This window comes from Equus asinus, chromosome 8, assembly GCF_041296235.1.
Source record: "Equus asinus isolate D_3611 breed Donkey chromosome 8, EquAss-T2T_v2, whole genome shotgun sequence".
Classification (NCBI taxonomy): domain Eukaryota; kingdom Metazoa; phylum Chordata; class Mammalia; order Perissodactyla; family Equidae; genus Equus; species Equus asinus.
The window spans coordinates 34,395,384-34,417,481 of NC_091797.1; the positions used below are offsets into that span (position 1 = coordinate 34,395,384).

Below are 22,098 nucleotides of genomic sequence, written 5' to 3' on the forward strand. Positions count from 1 at the left end.
GCTGCCCTCGTGGACACCAGCCATCAAGATGTCTGTGAATTCTCCTGTGGCTCAATAAAGATGACTATAGTAGGAGTCGTTGTTTGGACATGTTATCTCTGGGAATATAAGGGACATCTCTTCAGGGAAGTGTGAGAAGTGGTCCCATACACAGCTCTTTCTCTAGATGGTACCTCTTTCAAAAACCCCTTTCCTAGGCTGCTTGGGAAGTTTTTTTGAGAAGCTCCAGGTTTTCTTTATTTTCAACTTTTGTTTTAAATCTCTTTACCTCTGGAAGATGATCTTCCAGTGCCAGTGCAGAGGAAGATAAAACATTTACTCATTCAACGGGACTCTCAGAGCCAGGCAGTGTCCTAGGTCAGGGCTACAGTGGCAGCCGACAGACAGGTCCCTGCTCCCATGGCATGTCCATCCTAGTGGAAGAGACAGATGATGGACAAGTACCTAAATGAACGAACAAGAGCATTTCAGACAATAACAAGTGCTATGAAGAGAAAGCAAATTACAATGATGAGATAGAAACTGACTCTGTCGGGGCGGCATTAGATGAGGGGACAGGAAAGGCCTCTGAGGAGGGGACGTTGTGCTGAGATCTGAGTGGAGAGAGGAGCAAGCTGTGTGACCCCCGGGAGAAGAGTTCCTGCAGAGGGCAGGAGGGAGAGTGATGGAGGGTGCTGCAGGGAGACGCCCGGACCTGGCAGGGTTTGGGTTTTCTTCTAAGTCACTAGAACCCCCTTGGAGTATTTTTTAAACTGGGAAGCAGCCACACAATTGGATTTACATTTTTAAGAGACCCCTTGGCTGGCTGTGGAGGCTGTGTTTGGGTGTAGGGGAGGGATGCAGAGTGGGAGCAGGGAGACCAGTTAGGATGGCATTGCGGGAGGCTGGGCAGGGATGGCGCTCCAGGATGGGGCACTCCAGGATGGGGTGGGGTGGCACAGGGGAGGAGAGGAATGAACGCTGCACTGAGCCACAGAGGGAGAGGGGTGTCCCTCACCTTGGGAAACAACTTGGGAAGGAAGTGAGTTCTGTTTTGGACACATTACGTCTGAGAGGCTCATTAGACCTCCAGGCAGAGGAGCCCATCCTGAACTTGTTCTCCAGGGGTCCCTGAGAGACTTTGACAAGACAGACTGAGACCTAAAGGATGGAGGGAGGGGGTGGGCACAGAGCATTGGCGTCAAGGACCAGGGGAGGGGGCCAGAGGGGCAGCGAGGAGGATTCCAGAGGGAAGAGGAAGAGGCTGAGATGACAGAGAGCTGAGGCAGCTTCTTCCTGGGCCTCCGGGCCGTGACATGGAGTGAGCTCAGGGGTGGGGAGAAGGAATCAGGATGTCCTCATAATTCCTTCCTTACCTGCAGTCACCCCAGGTGGCTCCTGATGAAACTCCTCAGATGTCACTGCTTGGGAGGCCCCCTGTGTGCCTAAAGAAGGGACATGCTGGGGAGCAGCATGCCTGGGTCCTGAGAAGAGCAGAAGTTGCAGGGAAAGAACTGAGCCCTGATGGGGAGGGTTCAAAGTGGGGTGGAGGGGTGGAGGGTGCTCAGTGGGCTAGTGAGACTGTCCTAGTTACATCCCAGGTGTTCAAAGGGCGCAATTCTCCCCTCCCTCCTGCCGGCGTCCTGCCTCCTGGCCCGTGTAATTACACTGCTTCCCCACGCATGCCTTGCTCCCATTCCTTGGCTTCCAACGGCTTGGAGCAATGAAAGGTGGAAGTCCCTGTGATTACGGAGCTGATGCATGGGTATCGATTCCTGCAGGGTGTGTATGGAGGAGGATGTGAAAACAAGGGTGGGGTGACCAAGGGCTAGGTCACTGATAGAGCCGGGGTGGCTGGGTCCTGAGCTGGGGGGCTGAAATGAGGGACGCCAGCCTCAGAGGTTACACACCAGCTGTGGCCTTCCAAACAGGTCTGACCAGTTAGGTTCTGATGGGATTCCTTGTGTCACTGGGCTGGCCCCTCCCCAGAGACTGGCCTCCTCCTCTCCCTTCTCTCCTATAAAGCCTCTTGGGGTTCACAGGCACCCAGACTCATCCCACCCCCGACTTTGGGGGTTCCGGAGATAGCCATGATGCTCAGCTGGAAGGTACTGGGGGTCCTGGTCCTTTGCCTGTATGCCGGAGGTGAGCTTGGAATGGAGGCCAGGAGTGCCATTTGGGGTGATGGGGGATGGTCAAGATGAGGTGAAGGTGACCACTAAGAAGGAAAGGGTGAGTTGGATGCACAGGGATGGAGGATATTCTGAGAATTCATAAGGGGAAGAGTTGGGGGATGCAGGTGATGCGAGAAGGTGCATTCAGCTCAGAATAAATGTTTTGCTTGTTCAGGTGTAGTTCCATGTGGCAATTTAGATCAGAATTCAGATGTGAGGCAAGCATTCAGCTGAAGTCTGTGTTAAGGAGGGTAGAGGTCATTATAGGGGTGGGGTCCGGGTGTCACATGGGGCCAAGGGAGTAGACCACTTTGGGGCTGCAGACCAGCATAGGGCCATGCCAGTGGGTTGTCCCAACCAGGGCTGGATGGAGCTGATCTGGAGGGTCTGGTCAGTTTAACGTTGGTCAGGTTAATGGTTCAGGGCAGAGTTTTCACGTCATTTTAAGAGCACATTGGTATTTTGTAAATGTGTGGAGAACTCTTTGAGAGTTACTTTTGAGGTCTGTTTGTGGGATCAGCTCACTGGGAATACAGGCCCCCGGGGCCTGTAACTGGGGTTGGGGGGTGGGGATCTGGCCTTCATCACCTTTTACCTTTCTCCTTCCTCCTTTATAGGCATCTCGGGCAGCGGAGACCACCCCTCTCCCCCACACACAGAGGCCCGAGAGGAGGAGGGCTCCCCACCATTGCCTCGGGGCCCCCCAATCCCTGGTGACCCCTGGCCAGGGGTACCCCCTGTCTTTGAGGACCCTCCACCTCCAGGCCCTAATCGTCCCTGGAGAGACCTGCCTGCATCTGGAGTCTGGCCTCCTGAGCCCCCCACAACCGATCCCCCTCAACCTCCCCGGCCTGACGACCCCTGGCCGGCAGGACCCCAGCCTCCAGAAAACCCCTGGCCGCCTGCCCCTGAGGTGGACCACAGATCTCAGGAGGAGCCAGACCTTGACCCACCCCGGGAAGAGTACAGATAACGCGATCCCCCAGAGGCGTCCTGGGCCTCCAGACAGAGTGCACCCAAGCCCATCTCTACCCTTCTCTTCTCCCCAGTTTAGCCTAACTCCTTATTCCCTTCCTCATTCCTTCAATTTTATTCTGAACCCTGAAGGTGTCATTCCCAATATTTTCTGAGATCCGTACTCCCTATGGATCCATATGGATCCCTCGAGATCCACATTCAGCCCCTACATTTCCCCTCCTTTTCGCTCTGACAGCCGAAGCACACACCCCTACCTCGTGTCCAGGCCTGTCCCACCTCCTGCTCCCTCCTCTTCCCCGTCCCTGAGACTCGGCGGGCAGCACCGTGTTCTCTGCTGCCACCTGGTGGTCTGCAGTGGGAACTATCAGGAGACAGTGATGGTGGGTCCAAGAAATGGAAAAATAAAAACCACGTTTTCTTAATTTTGAATCTAGGCTGATTCTTTGCCAATATTCTTTCAATATTTGGATACTCTCCTCAGAACCACAAACCTACAGAGATCTGGAAGTAATGTGAGTTCCTGTCTTGCCCTCATGCATAAGGATGTGGAGCCCAGCAGGAGGGTTGGAAATGTAACCATCAGAGTTACAAGGACATTCAGACTCACATTTCTCCCATTCTGGGACCCCTATTTTGAAGAATGAGAAACCAAGTTAAGTCTCTCTTTAAAAGCTTCTGGGGGCCGGCCCTGTGGCCAAGTGGTTAAGTTTGTGTGCTCCGCTTTGGCAGCCCAGGGCTTTGCTGGTTCGGATCGTGGGCGCAGACATGCCACCACTCATCAAGCTATGTTGAGAAGGTGTCCCACATAGCAGAGCCAGAGGCACTCACAACTAGCATATACAACCATGTACTGGGGGTCTTTGGGGAGAAGAAGAAGGAAAAAAAAGATTGGCAACAGAGGTTAGCCCAGGTGTTAATCTTTAAAAAAATATATATTAAAAAAAAGCTTCTGGTTTGCATAGCCCTGCCTGAACATGAAAACTTTCCCAGGGCCATGTGGGCAGGACCAAGTTTTAAGAGGATCAATTTCCAGAAGTACACATGTCCCTTACTAAAATGAATCTCCCTGAGAACCATCTTCTCCTTTTCCACCTGCCTCCTTAACACACCACCCTTCTCCCACTAGCAGAGAAAGACCAAGCTCTCTCGCCCACCCTGAACCGGACCAGCATGCTCTTCCTGGAGATGCCAAACAAGAGTCAATGGGAAATAAAAATCTGCCCTTTCTATCTCCTTAAAAGATGCATTTTCTGGGGCCGGCCCTGTGGCCCAGTGGTTAAGTTCACGTGCTCCTCTCTGGCGGCCCAGGGTTTCACTGGTTCGGATCCTGGGCGCAGACACGGCACTGCTCGTCAGGCCACGATGAGGTGGCGTCCCACATGCCACAGCTAGAGGGACACACAACTAAAATATACAACTATGTACTGGGGGGATTTGGGGAGAAAAAGCAGGGAAAAAAATGCATTTTCAATAAAAGTTTACCTTTCCATTTAATCATCATCAATATTTGTAGTTTTGATCAATTGTGAGCTGTAATAATTGTAATTATAAACCCACTGCAGAATAACTTTTTAATGCTTAAGAGTCTCATGGTCACCAGAACTAAATTTCAATTTATGTAGGATGTTTTTGCTATAAAGATATACTATAAAAGACTTTTCAAAAAATACAATAAAATACAAAAAAAGCGATACAATGAAAAAATATTAGGATAAAACTCTATATGGAAAGTGGAATGGAAAAGGGAACTAAAAAGAAAAAGAAAGGTAAATTCACTGACTAGTTGAGGGCTTGTTCACTTATTAAAATGGTCTTAATGGATAGGAAAGTGCTATGGTATTATGTTCCATCTGCCACGTTTAAAAGACTGATGTGACTTTTAATATGCAAGTATTTACAATTCTCTGGAAAGTATACCCTTTGCGATATTTAAACTTATGACTAAAAATGTTAGCTGTTGACTTAAAAATGTGTAAGGGGTACATAGTTTTTCACAATTCTTTAAGGGAGTATTTGAGCAGGAAAGTTGGAAGGGCAGGAGTCCAGAGAGCCCAGTGGCCTAATGTCAATCAAGTGGCTGACCAGGGTGGGGGCTGGAGAGGGGCGAAAAGAAATTGAGGGTGTGTGACCTTAAAATTCACCCTTAAGACCCAGTTTTTTACGTGGTAACTCCGATCAGAACCTATACGTGACCAGCTTGGAAAAAACCCCCTAGGTTTAGATTTTAGAAATAATCTTAGAGCACATAAGAATTGTAGGGGTGAGCCTAGTAGAATTTAATAGGCCCCAAAGTGACTAGATTCACCATTCAGTCAGTCAGTATCTTATACCCTTAGTACGTCCACCAACGCCAGGGGCCATGGGAGACTATAAAGAATAAAAATACACACTTCTTACTCTCAGGAAGCTTAAAATTAGGCCAGCGGAGACAGGATTTACATGCAAACTTAATTACACGAGGAAGCACCAAAGTAATAACCTTGGCAGTAAACGCCATGAGTTAAGAAGAGAGTCACAGCGAGCTGCAACAGTCAGGGTAGACTTCCTGGAGGAGGGCCCGGGGCGGGTCGCGCCGCGGGGACGTGCCAGGAAGGGGCGGAGCCGGGGCGTCACGCGAAGGCGCAGGCGCAGAAGCTGCCGGGGCTGGCTTGCAGGGCTCTGCAGCCCGCGCCCACTCCTTTTACCACCGGTCCGTCGGTGGTGCTCGCCGCTGCAGGCCTCTGCCTCTGTGTGTAATGATCCCGCTGCCTGGAATGGCCTTCCTTTCCCCAACCAGATGTATTGCCCTTCAGTGACGCCTCTCCAGGCGCCGCTCCCCACCCGCACCTCCACCTCCTGCCCCCGCCACCGCGTCTTGCGGTGCTGCTGCTCCTCAACAAAACTCACATGGCAGTGATTTATTCCGGTCTGTCCTCCACTCCTAGACCCCAAGCCTCTTGGGGACAGCAATTGTTCTGCACATTTCTTCTCGGACCCCTTCACCATTTTTGTGCCTACTGACTTCCAGGGTGCTCTCCCAACAGCCCACTGGTGCCTGGGGCTGACCGGACGTTGCCAGGTGCAGGAAATGCTGGAAGCACCTGGCAGTGTTCCCCTAGTCGTCACTCCCCCACCTCCCACTCCCCCAGCCCTTAATGGATGACTGACAAAGACGGGGGCATCACTACTCCTGTCCTCTGAGCCCAAGTTGCCCTCCACAAGTCAGCTTGGTTCCACACACTTGTTTGCCCTCCTTCCCTTCCAGGTCCCACTTCTCCTGCCCCCGTTCCCTCCTCCCCACCCTCATCACTTTATAATAAATCCCGTTTACCTGAATCTCTGTCTCAGCATCTGCTTTTGTGGAATCCGACCTCAGACACAGAGTGTGGTTTGCTGCAGGCCATTGCAGCCAGTTTTTACTGCGCACGCGCTGTATGGGCACTGTTGCCCAATGCTAAGATTAAGCTCTCACTTAGTTTGCACAATAACTCCATTATTATCACCTTTTCTCAGAGGAGAAAAACAAAGCCTCACTGAAGAGAGGTACAATGACTCATGCAAGGGCACACAGGGACAGACGGCAAAACTGGGGTTTGATCTCGGGTCTCCAATGTCTCTGATTTTAACCACTACATTATCCCATCTTTTTATTCATCTGTGTAGCCCTGACACACAATACAGTGCCTGGGCCTTCCTGGACACTTACTGTGTTGTACTAGTCAGGGTTCTCCACAGAAACAACCAGTAGAATATACATATGGGGATTTCTTGTGGGAATTGGCTCTCGAGATTGTGGAGGCTGGGAATTCCCACAATCTGCCACGTGTAAGCTGGAGACCCAGGAAAGTCAGTGGAGTAATTTATTCGGAGCCTGAAGGCCTGAGAACTAAAGGAGCCGATGGCATAGGTCCCAGGACAAGTTCAAAGGCCCAAGAATGAGGGGCTGATGGTGTAAGTGCCAATGTGAGTCCAAAGGACAGAGAACCCGGAGCACCAATGTCGAAGTCCAAGGGCAGAAGAGAGATGTCCCAGCTCAAAGAGAGAGCAAATTCGCCCTTCCTCCACCTTTTTGCACTATTCAGGCCTCACAGGTTGGATGACGCCCACCTGCATTGGTGCGGGTGATCTTCTTTACTCAGTCTACCAATCAAATGCTAATCTCTTCCAGCAACAGCCGCGCAGACACACCCAGAAACAATATTTTACCAGCTACCTGGGTACTCCTTAGGCCAGTCAAACTGACTTTCATAAAATTACCATCACATCGTGTTTTATGAATGGCTGAATTCATTAATGAATGGTGAATTTGGGCAACAGAGAGTAGATTGCAATGGTTAGAGTGAAGGGTTTATAACCTGGAGGAGAGGGAGATATTGTTGGACAGGTAGTTTGGGGGAAATTAGGGCAAGTGTTGGTGCCAGCCTCAGGAGCTCATGTCTGAAAGTCTTTCTCCTCTGATAGAACTGTGCCCAGTGGTGGGGAGGCACACACACATGTCTGGGGGTACTGTGGCAGAAAGGTGTGGGATGGAAGGGAAGAAGGAAGTCTGGACCCTTCAAATTGACCCTCAGCAACCTCCCAAGCCACTGAGATGGAGTTCATTGGGAATGGAAAGAGAAAAAATACCCTTGGGGCCTGCCCAGTGGCATAGTGGTTAAGTTCACACACTCCACTTTGGCCACCAGGGGTTCACAGGTTGGGATCCCGAGCACAGACCTACACACTACTCATCAAGCCATGCTGTGGCAGTGCCCCACATACAAAATAGAGGAAGATTGGCACAGATGTTAGCTCAGGGCCAATCTTCCTCACCAAAAACAGAACAAAACAAACAAAACCCTTAAAGGAGAAAGCGAGGGAAAGGAACTGAGTCCCAGATGTGGCCCAGGCAAGGATCTAGGGCTCTTTACATCATGCTGTCTTACTTAATTTCCACAACATTATGTTGGTTTCCATGTCTTTCTCCCCTTGTAAAGTATGAGCTTCTTGAGGGCAGGGACTGTGCCCCGTCTGTCTTACTTCTGTCCTAGTACCTGCCCCAGAAGGTGTTCAATCAAGCAAATGATTAGCCCCATTTCACAGATGAGAAACTACTGCTGAGAGAGGTCTAACATATAACACGAGCGCCAAAGTTAAGACTGGATGCAGGACTGCTTGGCTCCAAACCAATTCTTCCCAGTCTGACACACAGGTGGGTGCGTGGGAGAGAGAAGGGGGAGCCATAAGGTAATTGGAGATTTTAATACCTATTAATAGGCAGCAGGTATCGGCACTCAAACAAGCTGTGTTTATTAGCTGGGGAGGAGACTGAGTGGGACTGGATGGTATTAACACAGGGGAACCCATTGTGCCAACTTATCCATTCAGTTTAGACAATGTGGATTCTTCCCCACCTGCCTTGGCTGACCTCACCTAGGGGTGAATGCAGTGGGGACACTGTTGCACCTTGTGTCAACAAGGAGTCATAGAATTAAATAATAGAATAGGATCACAGATTTAGAGAACAATAGCTCAGTACTGCAGACATGGAGGCAGTCAATAAATGCTTCCAATGAAATAAAAGAACCCAGAGCCTGTATCGCGGGATAATCTAGTTACAGAAGCTGAGTTACCTTGAGAAAACATTGGCACAGCCCTCAGCCGTTGGGCAGGCGAATAATGTCTTTGGACTGGACAGAAGAGATGGTTGTCCGCTCTTCTTTGAAGCTCTCTAGGCAGGGACACTCCAAGCCACTCATTGGCTCATCTGTTTGCCCATCCAGCAATCATTTATTGAGCATCAACTGTGTGGGGTGCCAGGTGATGGTGACAACCGCAAGAAGCAGTCTCAGTCCTCCCTGCCCTGCAGGAGCTCTGTGTCTAGGGAGGAAACAAAATGAGATAAAAGTTGATTAGAGAGGGGCACACCCTGAGGTGGGAGGCCAGGAGGGAGGTCCTAACTCCTCTGTCAAGTGCATGTTTCAGATACATTTGACCGAAGACTTGCCTTGGTATAAACATCAGCTCCCTTGCGATACATTTTCTCCATCTAATCTTTAACTAAATGCCCACCAGCTGCCTGGCACTGGCTCAAAAGACTTGTTGAGTTAAACCAAATCCACCTCCTAAGATTTTTTTTCTCCCTAACATCCTCAAAGTGTCTATCAGCCCTTAGCCTTCCCTTTTGGAGCATAGTCTCAGCTCCTGTGATGGGGCAGACAGGATAGTATAACGGTGAGAGCATCCACCTGTGATCTAAGTCCTTGTCCCTAATCTGCCATCCATTCTCTGTAAGACTTTGGGATGTAACTTTACGGGATTTCTTTAATAATCTCTGTATTCCCACTGAATGCTGAGAGCCTGAATTCCTGGTGCACGTGTGTTCCATGCTCCACCACCAGAGGGCGGCCTAGAGACTCCTCTGAGGTGTTACCCTCTAGAATCCTTGCTCTTTGCCTCTAACATCACCCACTCCCCGAGGCCTCTGTCAGGTGCCGCTAGTCGCCAAGGTGACCTGTCTAAGGTGAGTCAGGCACGTGAAGTAAGTTGAGGCAGCCTCCAGGGCCCATAGGAAAATTCGAGCATAGCCACTTGGCCAAGTGGTCCCCATATTTACTATCTATTCTTTCTCTCCTTGATTATTTATTGAGTTCCTTCTATGAGCCAGGCAATGCTCTAGAGCTGTGGATACAGCAGTGAGTCAAGGAGAGGAGGGCTTACCTCTAGTGGGGGAAGTGAACAATAAGCAGATGCATATGGGATACATGTAATAGGATGTCATATCATGATAAGTGCTATGAAGAAAAATAAAGCAGAGGAAGGAAGTAGAGAGTAATGGTCCATGTGTGTGGGAGTGAGGGGGTTGATTTTAAATAGAAAAGTCAGGGAGGGCCTCTGAGGAGCTGGCAGATGACAAGAACTGAATGAAATGACAGTGAGCCAGGCTATGGGAATATCCAAGGAGAAGAGGAAAACCCAGCTTGGCGCAGCATGTACAATGCAGCATCAGGATCCCAGGTAAAGTCCCCAGCTGATAGTAGGCCTTGTTTTAACTCCCTGAACTTGCACCTGCAGCTCCAAAAGACAAACAGTAATTTCTGTTTCCTAGGGTCACCGAGAGAATCAAGATACATCCCGCATGCGCCGATGTTTGTGGCGAGCTGATTGTCGTACACGGTGGGGGGGTCAGTGCTGCTCTCTGGTTCTAGTTCCTGGGTCCAAGAAAACAGGGCTGGACACAGGATGCCAGGCTCTCCAGTAGGATTCTGTGTTTACCAGTCCCCTCTGTGTGGGTGCTACATCAGATGCCAGGGACACACTGGGGGAGAGGAGAAGCTCCCCATCCGTAAGGAGCTCTCAGCCAGAGGGATTTAGACTGGCCAGAAGGAGAGAAGATGGGCCCACGCTGATCCCACCCCCAGAAACTGAGGGCCACACCCGGCCTAGAAGTCTCTCCTGGTACAAGTCCTTCCAGCCTCTCCCGAAAGCACATTCTGACTGCACCCTGGCGCCTCCCTCTCACCCTCTCCTGCTCCTCCGTCCTCCGGATCGGGAAGGAAGCTGGGTCTCTAATTCTGGTGACCAGTAACAATAAAATGCGTTAATAGCAACAGTGGAAAGAATGACTGTTTAATAGGTGAGCCTAACGAGCAGACAATGAACCCTGGTTTCCCTGCAGTCCCTCCACAGAACAGAGAAGAGGAAAAATATTGTTACTCTGAGAGCTAATCACAGCCTCTGGATTCATCTCCTCACAAGACAAGCGGGGTGGTGGCCACGTCAGGTGTGACTTAAACAGAGATGTGAAGTCTTGGCACAAGAGCATGACCGTCGCTCAGCTGACTCCCTGCTGGTTGCATAAAGTGGGGGATGGGAAAAGAATAGGGGGCAGATAGCCTGGTGGGCAGAGCCCCCACCTGCCAAGTTCTTCCTCTACAGGATTCACTGCCTGGGGATGCCACTGGCTCTGACCCGGTCCTCACTCCCATGTGTGCCATGCGGTGCCCCAGGTCCCTTGGAGAGTGCCAGCAGGGCTGCTAAGAGGGTGAGGACAGGCTATGGGTAGAGCAAAAGTGGAGGCTGACTAGGCCACATTCCAGGAGGTCAGTCCTAGAGGAGAGTGATGGACCGGGGAGCCAAGTGGAGAAGAAGGAGGTAGAGCTGAGTATAGTCCACAGCTTTGAATATATTCTGAGGAAGTAAAATATATTTTGACAGGGTGTGGACCGCTACCCAGAGCAGTGATTCTCAGCCAGGGGCAACATGCTATGCTGGGGTGGCAGCATTCCCTAAAAGAATCACCTAGGGAATTTTGAAAGAATACAGCTCTGTCCTACCCCACCCCCAGCATCGAATTAATGCCTTGTCCAGGGGGAAATCCCAGTACTTCCTCATCACGGCCATGTGAACTCTGGTATTGTTAATGGAAGTGTGCTGCATCCCTCAGAGAAAAGAGATCTTCCAGTGGAGAGAAGCGTGGAGACAGTCACCCATGAGGAATGTGGGTGGGACAGCCCCACGAGAGAGCATGAGTGAGTGTCTCTGTGTCAGAGCCAAGTTTCTGATCCTGCTGCCCCCCACTCGGCTAGACTGAATGCTCCTGGAGGCAAGGCCTTGTCTATACGTACATCCCACCCAGCACCTGCTGGGGGCTTTGCATGTTGTAGATGAGGTTGGGAGGGGTGGAGAGCACAGAAACCAGAGAGGAAAGGGATGTGTTCCAGAGTAAGGTAGAAAGGGGAAAAGTGGCCTGGACACATTCATTCATTCTTTTCACCAAGTGCCTACCATGACTCAGTGCTTGGAATTCAATGAACAGACATGTGCTGTGCCCACCATCATGGAGCCCACAGTCCAGGGCCAATGGTTTCCATCCCATTTTGAGGTCGTGTGAGGGCCGCGTAGGTTACATGTGGCAGAGTCTCTCTGAGAAAGGGGCAAAGGAGTCAGGTTAGGTGGAACGTGGATTCTGCCCCTGGTCATCTACCACAGGGAAGAAACCACAGAAGTGAGGAGGGCATTCCCAAGAGGCGGGCAGAGGAGAGACTAAAGCTGAGTGAAGTTTAGCCATCACATGGCCACACCTGGGCTAAGGAGGGTCCACCCAGCACAGATGGGCAGGAACACCTACACACAAATGCCTCCTCTCTACATTCTTGGTCACGAGAGGGACGAGGTGGAGAGCGTGGATGACTCAGAGCCACCATCCCCACTGCAGGAAAAACAACTCGGAGGCAGACCCTACTGGGAATGGCCTGGAGCACCAGCCTTGCATGAGGGAGCAGAGGATGTTGTGTTGCTAGAGAGATGAGTCCTCACAGGTGGAGGGATTGTGATGGAGAAAGAGAAAGGAGGAGAGGCAGATGCCTCATCTGGAGCAGAGCAGAGAGAGGTGCGGAGAAGGGGGCGCCCACAGGTCCTGGACCCCAGAGTGGCTCTGGGGGGGCCTCTCCTCACCTCTCCCCACCACAAAATAAGCTCCTCTTTCAGCCTTTTTCTCTTTCTACTTTTTTCACTCCCTTTTCCCTCTGTCAAGCCTAAGCCCTAGGTCTACCAAGGACCCTTGTGTGAATGCTTGTTCTAGAACATCCACTCTGACTTTTAGGCCCCCGGATGAAATGCAGAGGAGAAATTTTGAGGGTCAGCAGGATTCTGGAAACTCCTCTCTCTAGAAAAATGTACACAGACAGGAATTTCACACACATTCTTACAGGGGTTAAGGAACCTCTGAAGTCTGTCCAGGGACCACGGCCCTCAGTTTATGGCAGGTGTCGGCTGCATTGAGTAATGTGATCCACGTGAGCTTTCAAGTCAGACAAGCCTGGGTTTGAGTCCTTTCCACTCTTTTGCTTGTTACCAGCTGGTTTGGGCAAATAGTTTAAACTCAGTTTCCTCATATGTGAAATGGGGGATAAAAAACATTTACCCCGTGGGGCTGTCATGAGGATTAAACACTCGAGCATGTATGGAGTCCTTGGGATGACGTCCGGCCACAGCTGGCAATCGGGAAATGGTGGTTCTGTCCCCCAAGCCGCTCTCTGACCATGCTGTTCCCCATTCAGAGTCCGCTGTTCCCTGCGCCCTCCAGCACGCTCTCCGTTCCTCCCTCAGCCTGGTGTTAGGGATCACCTACAGTGCTGGTCCAAGCAGCCTTTCCATTCCTCTGCCCACTGTTCCTTGGCATGAACGTTCCCCACGCCAACACGAGCCAGCCGCTCCTTCTACAAATACTTTCAGCACTGCCAGTGCCTGGGTCTGAGCTGCCGGCTCCCTGCTCTTCTCCTCATTCCTCAAGGCCCAGGGAAAGTCCTGCCACCTCCTGGAAGCCAAGTGCCTGCCCCCTTTCTCCACGCGAGCCTTCTGTCTACACTGTGTGTTCCCAGCTGGATGCAGCTCCTTGAGGGCAAGGACAATCCGTCTTCCTCCTCCTTGCAAGGACCATGTGTGCTGACCCACTGCCGGGGGCAGAACACACCAGCACAGGGCAGCCCGGGGTGGCCTGGACCTGGGGTGGAAGTGAACTGGCTTCTTCACAAATATGAGGCAGGATCCCTGATCTCTTGCCTATGGAAGGAACGTGCTTTGAGTTTGATTGTCTCTGGTGGGGGGTTACCCTGTGTCACCCACACTCTCTCACCGAGTCCATCCATTGGGTAGGGCACTTGCTGGTGGGGTTAGGGGTAGACTTTTTTGCTGGGGAATGCAGCAGACACACCTGTACCACCAAGGGCATCATCCAAATGGTGAGCATCCTAGAAGGCGGCTCTGGCCTAGGCCAGGCACTCAGCCCTTCCCTCCCCTCCTCGACCCCATTAGCTTAGGTTTTTGCTGCTGAGCCGAGAGAAGGGTTAACGTGAGCACCAGGGAGTAAAACACAGTGAGCAGCTAGGCTCTCAGTAAGAAACAGGGAGAGCGGAGAGGAGCTAGGAGGGCCCACATGTGGGCCGGGCGGTGGAGGGACGGGGCAGATGTGGGTGGTAGGATGGGGTGGACAGAGTGGACAGGAGGACAGCAGTCGGAGTTGGAACGTAGCCATACACCAGGTTGTGTGGGTGGCTGGAGATCTGGCAAGAGGCCGAGAGAGACTGTGCCTCCTCCGGCCCTGCCTGTCCTGGCCAACGTCTGACAGCATTTGGGAGGAATGAGACAAAAAAATGTCACTTCCTATGTTTATGCTGGAAAAGAATACCCCACAGGCCCCACCATTCCTGCCCTTCTCTCCACCCACAAGGCTCCTTGCACCTCTCTGTTGTGGCCACTCCCCTCCCTGCTCCCAGCAACCCTCCCTCCTTCCCCTTCTCCTCCTGGGCTTGGAGCCAGTGGTACCTGAGAGTCTAGGGAGGGAAGAGAGGTGCCGTTCAGAAGGAGCACCATTATTTTAAATAGCAGCCCTGTGTACAGCATGTCTGCTGCTCTGTAGGGGGCAGAGGGTAGTGAGACTCTCCCAGCTCAGCTGGGCTGGAGAGAGAGCCTGGGGCTGCAGGGTGAGCCCATGCTGTTTATTTTCCCCCAGTGGAGGACACAGACAGGATGCTCCATTGGCTGAGCATCTGTGCCAGGAGGGCTACAGCCCTTGTCCCTTTTAATCCTTCTGATAATATCCCATTTGATCTTCACAAAAACCCTGCAAGGCAAGCATGACTTAAAATACCCTCATTTTCCAGATGAAGACACTGAATTTCAGAAAGGTTCAGTGAGCTGCCCAAAGCTGGGAGGTTAGCTGAGACCTGAACCCAGGTCATCCCTGTTGTAAAGCCAGTGTTTCCCCGCCCCCTCCCCCCACCTTCTCCCTGCATCAATCCTCTCCAGGGGATGCTATCCTGTTACCTTACCTCCTCGCTGTCCCATTAGCCCCTTTCCCTTACCTCCTCAAGCCCCTCTTCCTTCCCACTCCCATTTTGAGAACTGGCAGAAAGTCAGGGACTAGATTAGACTGCATGTGGCTAGTTACATTTGAATTAAGTGAAATTAAAAATTCAGTTCCTCCATCAGCTGTTGATTATACTAGCCCCATTTGGAACGCTTAGTCCCCACATGTGGCTGGTGACTACCATATTGGACAGCACAGAAATACAACATGTCTATCATCAGACACAGAGCATCTCCATCATCGCAGACAGTTTGAGGGACAGTGCTGGGCTGGAGTTAGGGGCAGGGCAGGACAGAGAGGGGGATAGCCCAGGCAAGGGTTCAAGGATAGGGCTGCCTTTGTGAGTAGACTGGGGGTTATGGAAATGAGAGCCTGGTGTGGGGGAGCATGAAGAGATCTGGGTGGGCCAGGGGAGGAGAAGAGAGCAGCTTGCCCTGACTCCCAGGCCCCTCCCTCCGATACTGATACTCTCAGCAACACTAGTGAACAATTAATTGGCTGGGGTGGAACCAGGGTCGAAGCAGGAGGGAGGGAATGCAGTGGAGGAGAAGCCGCCCCATCTTAGCAGGTCCCAGGGCTCTGGTCCTCCATGCCTGCCTTTCATCCTTCAGGGACCCGGGAGCCTGCCCGGCCCTCCTTTATCCTACCAGGACACGAGCTGCCTGCTTCCTGTTCGCTCATCCAGGCCAGGCAGCCAGCTAATGGGCTGCAGGGCCACCACCTTCCCAATTAGTCTTACTAGCCTCTTGCTCACCCACTGGAGTCAGGGTCACCAGCCATGGGAGAGGGGCTGTGACTGGCCTGTGAGTAACTGAGGCCCAGCTATGACAAGGGTACCCAGGCCAGGCCTCTCCCCAGGCCCAAGCCCTGGCATTCAGCACCCTTCATGCTGTCCCTGGAGCCCCCCAGAAGGGAGAGGTCAGGGAGCTGGCGTTTGGAGTGCCAATTCCCAGTTTCTGAGAGGGAAAATGCTCACTCATTGATAGAAGACAAAATAGTTATGTGGCAGGCATGGTACTCGGGCAGTGACAATGGGAGGGGGGTACAAGATGCTGGGGGTAGGTGGAGGTCCTTATATCTGGAGGAGGAAAGTGGAGGCTAAGTGATGAATCTTGAGGAAAGGGGCAGAGCCAGGGGCTGTGGATGGGAATCCGGGTGGGGTTAACCACGCAGTGGGGGTTAGGGGCTGGAGCAGGTACCCCAGGGCAGCAGGGAAAGTTGAAGTGCCCAGTCTGTGAGTGGAGGGAGGATGGGGCGTCAGACAATACTGGGGAAGGCAGGAGAGTGAAGGAGCCAGGTGACTGGGTCCAGTGGTGAGAGTGGTCTCCCCAGAGTGGGCAGCCATTGCGGCAGAGCACATGGTTCCAGGTTAGGCAATGAGGAGCCAGGGACAGGCCAGTCAGGTGGCAGGAATTGTGAGGGCCCCATGGCCACGGGTACCATACACTGCAGCCACCTCTGCTGCTGAGTAGGCAGATGCCCAAACTGATTACTTCAGCTCCTCTCAGCCACACCAACTTCCCCCAGGCACCTGCCTCTCCGCCTCTCCTCCCCTCCCCACAGTGACTCCTGCCCAGAGAATGTCCAGCCCTGGCATAAAGGCCCCGGGTGTCCATGAGCTGCTGTCAGTCAGAAGGTCGCATAGTCCAAGATGGGCTCTTCTCAGGCACCCCGGATGGGGCGTGTGGGAGGGCAAAGGATGATGGCATTGCTGCTGGCTGGTCTCCTCCTGCCAGGTAGGAGGCTGGGGGCCCTGGGAGTGATGGAGAGTGGGGAGGGCAGAGGAGGGATTCAGATACCAGGTAAGGGAAGATTGGAGGGATCAATGCCTGGGAGGGAGACCCCGTGTGGGGAGAGTCCAGGAGAGGACCTGGCAAGGGGGGAAGGGCAGGGGTTCTGGAATCTGACCTTTGGGTCTAGGGGCTGCTCCTCACTGCCTTGTCACTTCAGACAAGTTACTTAAACTTTCCTCATATTCTGAAACTCTAGAATGGGGTTAATGATAACAGCTAGCTCTAGTCTCCCTGTGGGTCTCAAATAATGTATGTGACAAGTGCTTTGGAAGTTCCACAGGGTGATATAAACGTTGGTTGTTGCTATTATTATTCTTAGAGCACTGGAAGATAAAGACTGGATATTTAATGGCCATAATAATTGCTGTCATTTAGAGAGCTCTTTTTATGTGCCACACACTGTTGTAGCCCTTTAAATACATTCACAGTTTGATCATTAGAAGAACCATATGGGAGATTTGTTATTGGCACTCCACAAATGGGATGCTGAGGCTCAGAGAGGTTAGGAAACTGGCTCAAGATCACAAATTAGAAAGCAGTAAAATGGGATTCAAACCCTAGGCCGGGGGGGACTCTGGGGCCAGTGCCATTGACCACTTGATATTTATGGTGACCTTCCCTGGCTCCGTGAGCAGGCTGCATGGCGCCTGGGGGAGCAGAGGAGGCGAGCAGCTGACTGAAGGGGCTGCGGGCAGAGCTGGGTTTGGTGTGGAAGGGGACACAGAGGACTCCTTTTTGAGCAGAGAGGGAAGCATCACAGATTTGGAGAGCTGCTTGTTGGTGGAGGGTTCAGGGAAGAGGGGCAATAATAAATCATAATGCCTGACACTTCACGTGTTTTTAAAGCAGGCTCCACATAGACGATTACATTCAGTGCTCACAGTAACGCTGTGAGGAGGGCAGGACAAACTCAGCCTCTCTGAATGCATAAAGTACGCAGCTCTGTCCATGCCACTTGGGATGTGAAGGGGTAGAGGTGGGGAGTGGAGGAAGGATGGGGGCAGCGTGAGCCTGGGGTTGGGAGCAAAGGGCCAGTTAAGGAAAGAAGAGGTTCCACATCAGGAAGGGAAGTGAAGGCAGGAGCAGTCAGATGTGGGCCTGTGGGGGCAGACAGGCATTTGCGTGATGGCTGGGCAGGGAGAGAGGTAAGCTGATGAAGGTCATGAGCCATGGAGGAGGGTTTCATCCTGGTGTCCCTGGGCTGGGCCAGGAGTGCAGGGGTGGCTCAGGGTGGGGTGTCCTGTCACACTGGTACCAGCAGGTTCTGAAGCAACAGTGAGTGCCCCCACATCCTGGCCCACATCCAGCTTTCCTGGCTTGGGCAGTACTGAGACTGGAAACAAAATTTCCATCCTTCACCCAAGCCTGGACTCTATAAGGAAGCTGGTGACCAAATCCTAGTCCTCAAGTACCCTACGCTTTACCACAGTCCCTCTGCCACTGCTTTCTCTTTTCTCAGCATCTCCTTTGCTATTTTCCCTTCCATCTCAGTCCTCTGTTGTTTTGTCTTCTTTCATTTGGTCCCTTGGTCTCACCTGGGGTTTCTTTCCTCGGGACTTATGCCCCCAGCTCTCAGAGTCTCAGTCTTCCTGCTCTCTGTCTCTCTGGGGTCCTTTCTTTTACACCTATTTGTTTCTGCCACTTCTCCCTTCCCTCTTATCTCCCTTCGAGCTCTCCTACTTCAGAGCCTCATTTTCTTTTCCCTGGTAGATGTTTGCTCCCCCCCCACCGCCCTGCAACTCCCCCAAGAACAATGAGACAGCCTTTAGTCTGTCGTCTCCTTTTCCTTCAGAGACACAGCCAGATCTCCTTCCCTTTTCCACTCCAGACTCTCCCGAGGGGCTCCTCTCAGGAGAAATCAGAATGGACGATGACTGAAAGGGGAGGGAGAAAGCCAAGCCTCTCTGTGCCCTCCTAACCATGACTTTCCTCCCCAGGGACCTTGGCTAAGAGCATCGGGACCTTCTCAGACCCATGTAAGGACCCCACTCGTATCACCTCCCCCAATGACCCCTGTCTCATTGGGAAGGATGGCTCCAGTAGCTTCAGTAGCCACAGCAGCTCCAGCAGCTCCGGCAGTTCCGTTTCCAGTTCCAGTGGCTCCAGTGGTGGCTCCAGTGGTGGCTCCGGTGGCTCCAGTGGTGGCTCCGGTGTTGGCTCTGGTGTTGGCTCCAGTGTTGGCTCCAGTGGATCCAGCGTCGCCCAGGGTGGTTCTTCAGGATCTTCGTTACTTAAGCCAGGAACAGGGTATTCCCAGACAAGCCACTCCTCCAGTTCTGGCTCTAGTCTTCAGGGTGCATCCAGCTCCTCCCAGTCGGGCAGCATCAGGCCCCCAACGGGAAGCATCAACTCCCCATCAGGCAGCATCAGCTCCCAGTCAGGGTCTGGCTCAGCTCTACCAACTGACGGTGGTTCTTCAGGCAGCATCAGCTCCCAGCCAGGGTCTGGCTCAGCTCTACCAATCAACAGTGGTTCTTCCCGCTTGGTAGTAAGCTCTTCCCAGTCTGGAGGAGACTCAAGCTCTTCCTTTTCCCAAACCTCCTGGACATCCAACAGTGGTGGCCAAAAGGTCAACTCCAACCTGCGCCCTTGTAGTTCAGACGTCCCCGACTCTCCCTGCAGTGGGGGGCCCATTGTCTCAAACTCTGGCCCCTACATCTCCAACTCCCACTCTGTGTCAGGAGGTCAAAGGCCTGTGGTGGTGGTGGTGGAGCAGCATGGTTCTGGTGGCCCCAGAGTGGTTCAAGGTGTTCCCTGTAACAATGGTGGCCTTTCAGGCAAGCCCTGTCCTCCCATCACCTCTGTAGACAAATCCTACGGCAGCTATGAGGTGGTGGGTGGCTCCTCTGACAGTTATCTGGTCCCAGGCATGACCTACAGTAAGGGTAAAATCTACCCTGTGGGCTACTTCACCAAAGATAACCCTGTCAGAGGCTCTCCAGGGGCCCCCTCCTTTGCAGCTGGGCCCCCCATCTCTGAGGGCAAATACTTCTCCAGCAATCCCATCATCCCCAGCCGTGGCTCCTCTAGTTCCAACATCTATCAGTCAGGAGCTTCCTCGGCCATTGCGTTCCAGCCCGTGGGCTCTGGTGGCGTCCAGCCCTGTGGAGTCAGCTCTAAAGGCTCTAAGGGGCCCTGCTCCCTCTCCAGTTCTGGAGTCCACAGCAGTTCTAGCGTTTCCAGCAGTTCTGGTTCATCCTCCCATCCCTGCGGCGGTGTTTCCCAGGGGCCCTGCTCCCCACCTGGCACTGGCTCCTTCAGCGGCAGCTCCAGCTCCCAATCCAGTGGCAAAATCATCCTTCAGCCCTGTGGTAGCAAGTCCAGCTCTTCTGGTCACCCTTGCATTTCTGTCTCCTCCTCAACACTGAGTGGGGGTCCCAATGGCTCTCCCCAACCTGATCCCTCAGCTGGTGCCAAGCCCTGTGGCTCCGGCAGTTCTGGAAGGATCCCCTGCCGCTCCATCAGGGACATCTTGGCTCATGTGAAGCCTCTGGGGCCCCAGCTGGCTGACCCTGAAGTTTTCCTACCTCAGGGAGAGTTACTTGACAGACCATAAGCCAGCTTTTGCTTATGTATATGTGCAGGCATACACACAGATGCACACACCATCTCTCAGTTGAGAGAAGTCCAGGGGCCCAGGCATGAGGTTAGCTCATTTTCCCTCCTCCCTCCCAAGAGAGGTCCTCTACTTCCTCCATTGCTCCAATGTGGCAGACTCTCCCTTATCACCTCTTCTTTCTTCATCTCCCCAAATTGTAGAGTCCAAATCCCTTTCCTCATTCTTTCCTACTGCTTAGATTCCCATTCTACTGCAGTACCCTCCCTGCCAGATAACCATGCCCTAAAATTTCCTCTGCCATTTCTTTGAGATGGTACAGTCCTTTGGCTAACCCTGCCCATTAAGATTCTTGACTTGGAAACCCTTGAAATGTCCCAGAGTAACTCTGATGTCTCGACAAGTCATCCTCTTCTCTCCCCTTTTGCCAAATAAAGCACAGCCCAAACCATTACCTGAAAACAATGACCTCTTTGCCATATGGTCAACCAGCACAATATGCCATTGGGTTCTCACACTCCTAATTCCTCTCCCATCCCCCATTAGAGAGCTCACTACATTCCTCTGTGAGTTCCCAGCACTCCTCCTTGCCTCTCAAGGTCTCCATGTCAGTCCCCCTTTGTGGCTGCCATTTCCCTCAAGGCTCAGATACTTCCCTGTGTGAGGAAGATGCCAGGGCTCTGCAGAGACTGGAGCAGGCTCCCTGCTCTCTCTGGATCCTGGACAAATGTCTCAATAAACCGTGTGAACTAGATGTAGACTTTTTGCCTTCTTGGAGTCCTGGGTCTCCTCTTAGGACCTGAAGGGTACTCTCCTATGCCTCTAGAGGTCCCGTGTCTCTCATTTTCATTCATAAGTTTGCCCAATATTTCTCTTATACCTTATAGCTTCTCCCACAAGGGAGGAAAACAATAAATATTTGTTGAACTGAAATCAGAGGTTGTTTGATCTCTCAGATCCTTCCTCCCACTTTTTTCCTCTCTTATTGCTCCTGGAAATTCATTCTCTCTCCACTCTCCATTCACCCTGGGGTCCTTCCCTCTCAGTAAAGAGAGCCCCAATTATTTCCTCCCTTTGCCCACCCAGGCTTCTTCTCCTCTACCATTAGTTTGCCTCACCTTCTAGACGCCACCCTCTCTGGGAGTCCTGAGTGTTGATTTCCTTGGGTTTCTGGGACACTGGAACCTTGGGAAGGCTGGAATGCAACAACCCAGACCAGACTCCTGGTGACTGAGTAGGAGCCCAGGTGGGCGTTGTTCTGGGAGCTGGGGGTGGAGAGAGTGAAAGAGAGGGTGGGAGCATGACGGAGATTACAGACAGGTATGGTGACTCACTGGCCTAAATAAAAATGCCCCAGCCCATGGCAGAACAGAGTCAGCAGTGTCCTCTCCACCTCCACACTCTTGCTGCCTCTGCTACAGTTCTAGAGTGAGAGCTGTGGGAGGTGAGAGGGAGAGCGCCGAGGTGGAGGTGGTCTCCATGTGAGAAGAGAGAGAAAGCAGAGAGGGTGGTAAGGGCCATGAGACTATGTCCTAGAGAGAGGCGGGGAGAGGCTGAGGCCAAGTATGTGTTCAGATTCCAAGGAGGGGAGAGTGGGCTGTGCTTGTCCCTATAGGAAGAGCCTCACCCCAAAGCACAGGCCACCTCTCAGAACCTCTGCTTGGCTGCAAAGGAATTCACCCCTACCCTAGGATCTAACCTAGTCTCTCCTACTGGGATGATGTTAGCTGGACTCAATTTTTTTTTTTTTTAAAGATTTTATTTTTTCCTTTTTTCTCCCGAAAGCCCCTC

The 22,098-nt window shown here is 52.3% G+C and overlaps 2 protein-coding genes and 1 long non-coding RNA gene across 3 annotated transcripts; 2 read left to right on the top strand and 1 right to left on the bottom strand.

Annotated features, from left to right (window-relative positions):
• Positions 1 to 63: 63 nt before the first annotated feature.
• LOC106829085 (uncharacterized) lies at positions 64 to 21,560 on the bottom strand. The gene is made up of 4 exons (XR_006530896.2): positions 21,426 to 21,560; positions 8,723 to 8,969; positions 1,356 to 1,463; positions 64 to 444 (listed from the first exon to the last, which is right to left on the bottom strand). It is a non-coding gene; the product is annotated as an uncharacterized lncRNA (long non-coding RNA).
• PSORS1C2 (psoriasis susceptibility 1 candidate 2) lies at positions 1,973 to 3,560 on the top strand. The gene is made up of 2 exons (XM_014837994.3): positions 1,973 to 2,124; positions 2,771 to 3,560. The coding sequence occupies exons 1-2, from the start codon at positions 2,070 to 2,072 to the stop codon at positions 3,124 to 3,126; spliced, it is 411 nt and encodes a 136-aa protein (XP_014693480.2). The 5' UTR covers positions 1,973 to 2,069; the 3' UTR covers positions 3,127 to 3,560.
• On the top strand, positions 16,537 to 21,061 carry CDSN (corneodesmosin). Its single transcript, XM_014837894.3, has 2 exons — positions 16,537 to 16,694; positions 18,689 to 21,061. The coding sequence occupies exons 1-2, from the start codon at positions 16,610 to 16,612 to the stop codon at positions 20,305 to 20,307; spliced, it is 1,704 nt and encodes a 567-aa protein (XP_014693380.3). The 5' UTR covers positions 16,537 to 16,609; the 3' UTR covers positions 20,308 to 21,061.
• Positions 21,561 to 22,098: the final 538 nt, after the last annotated feature.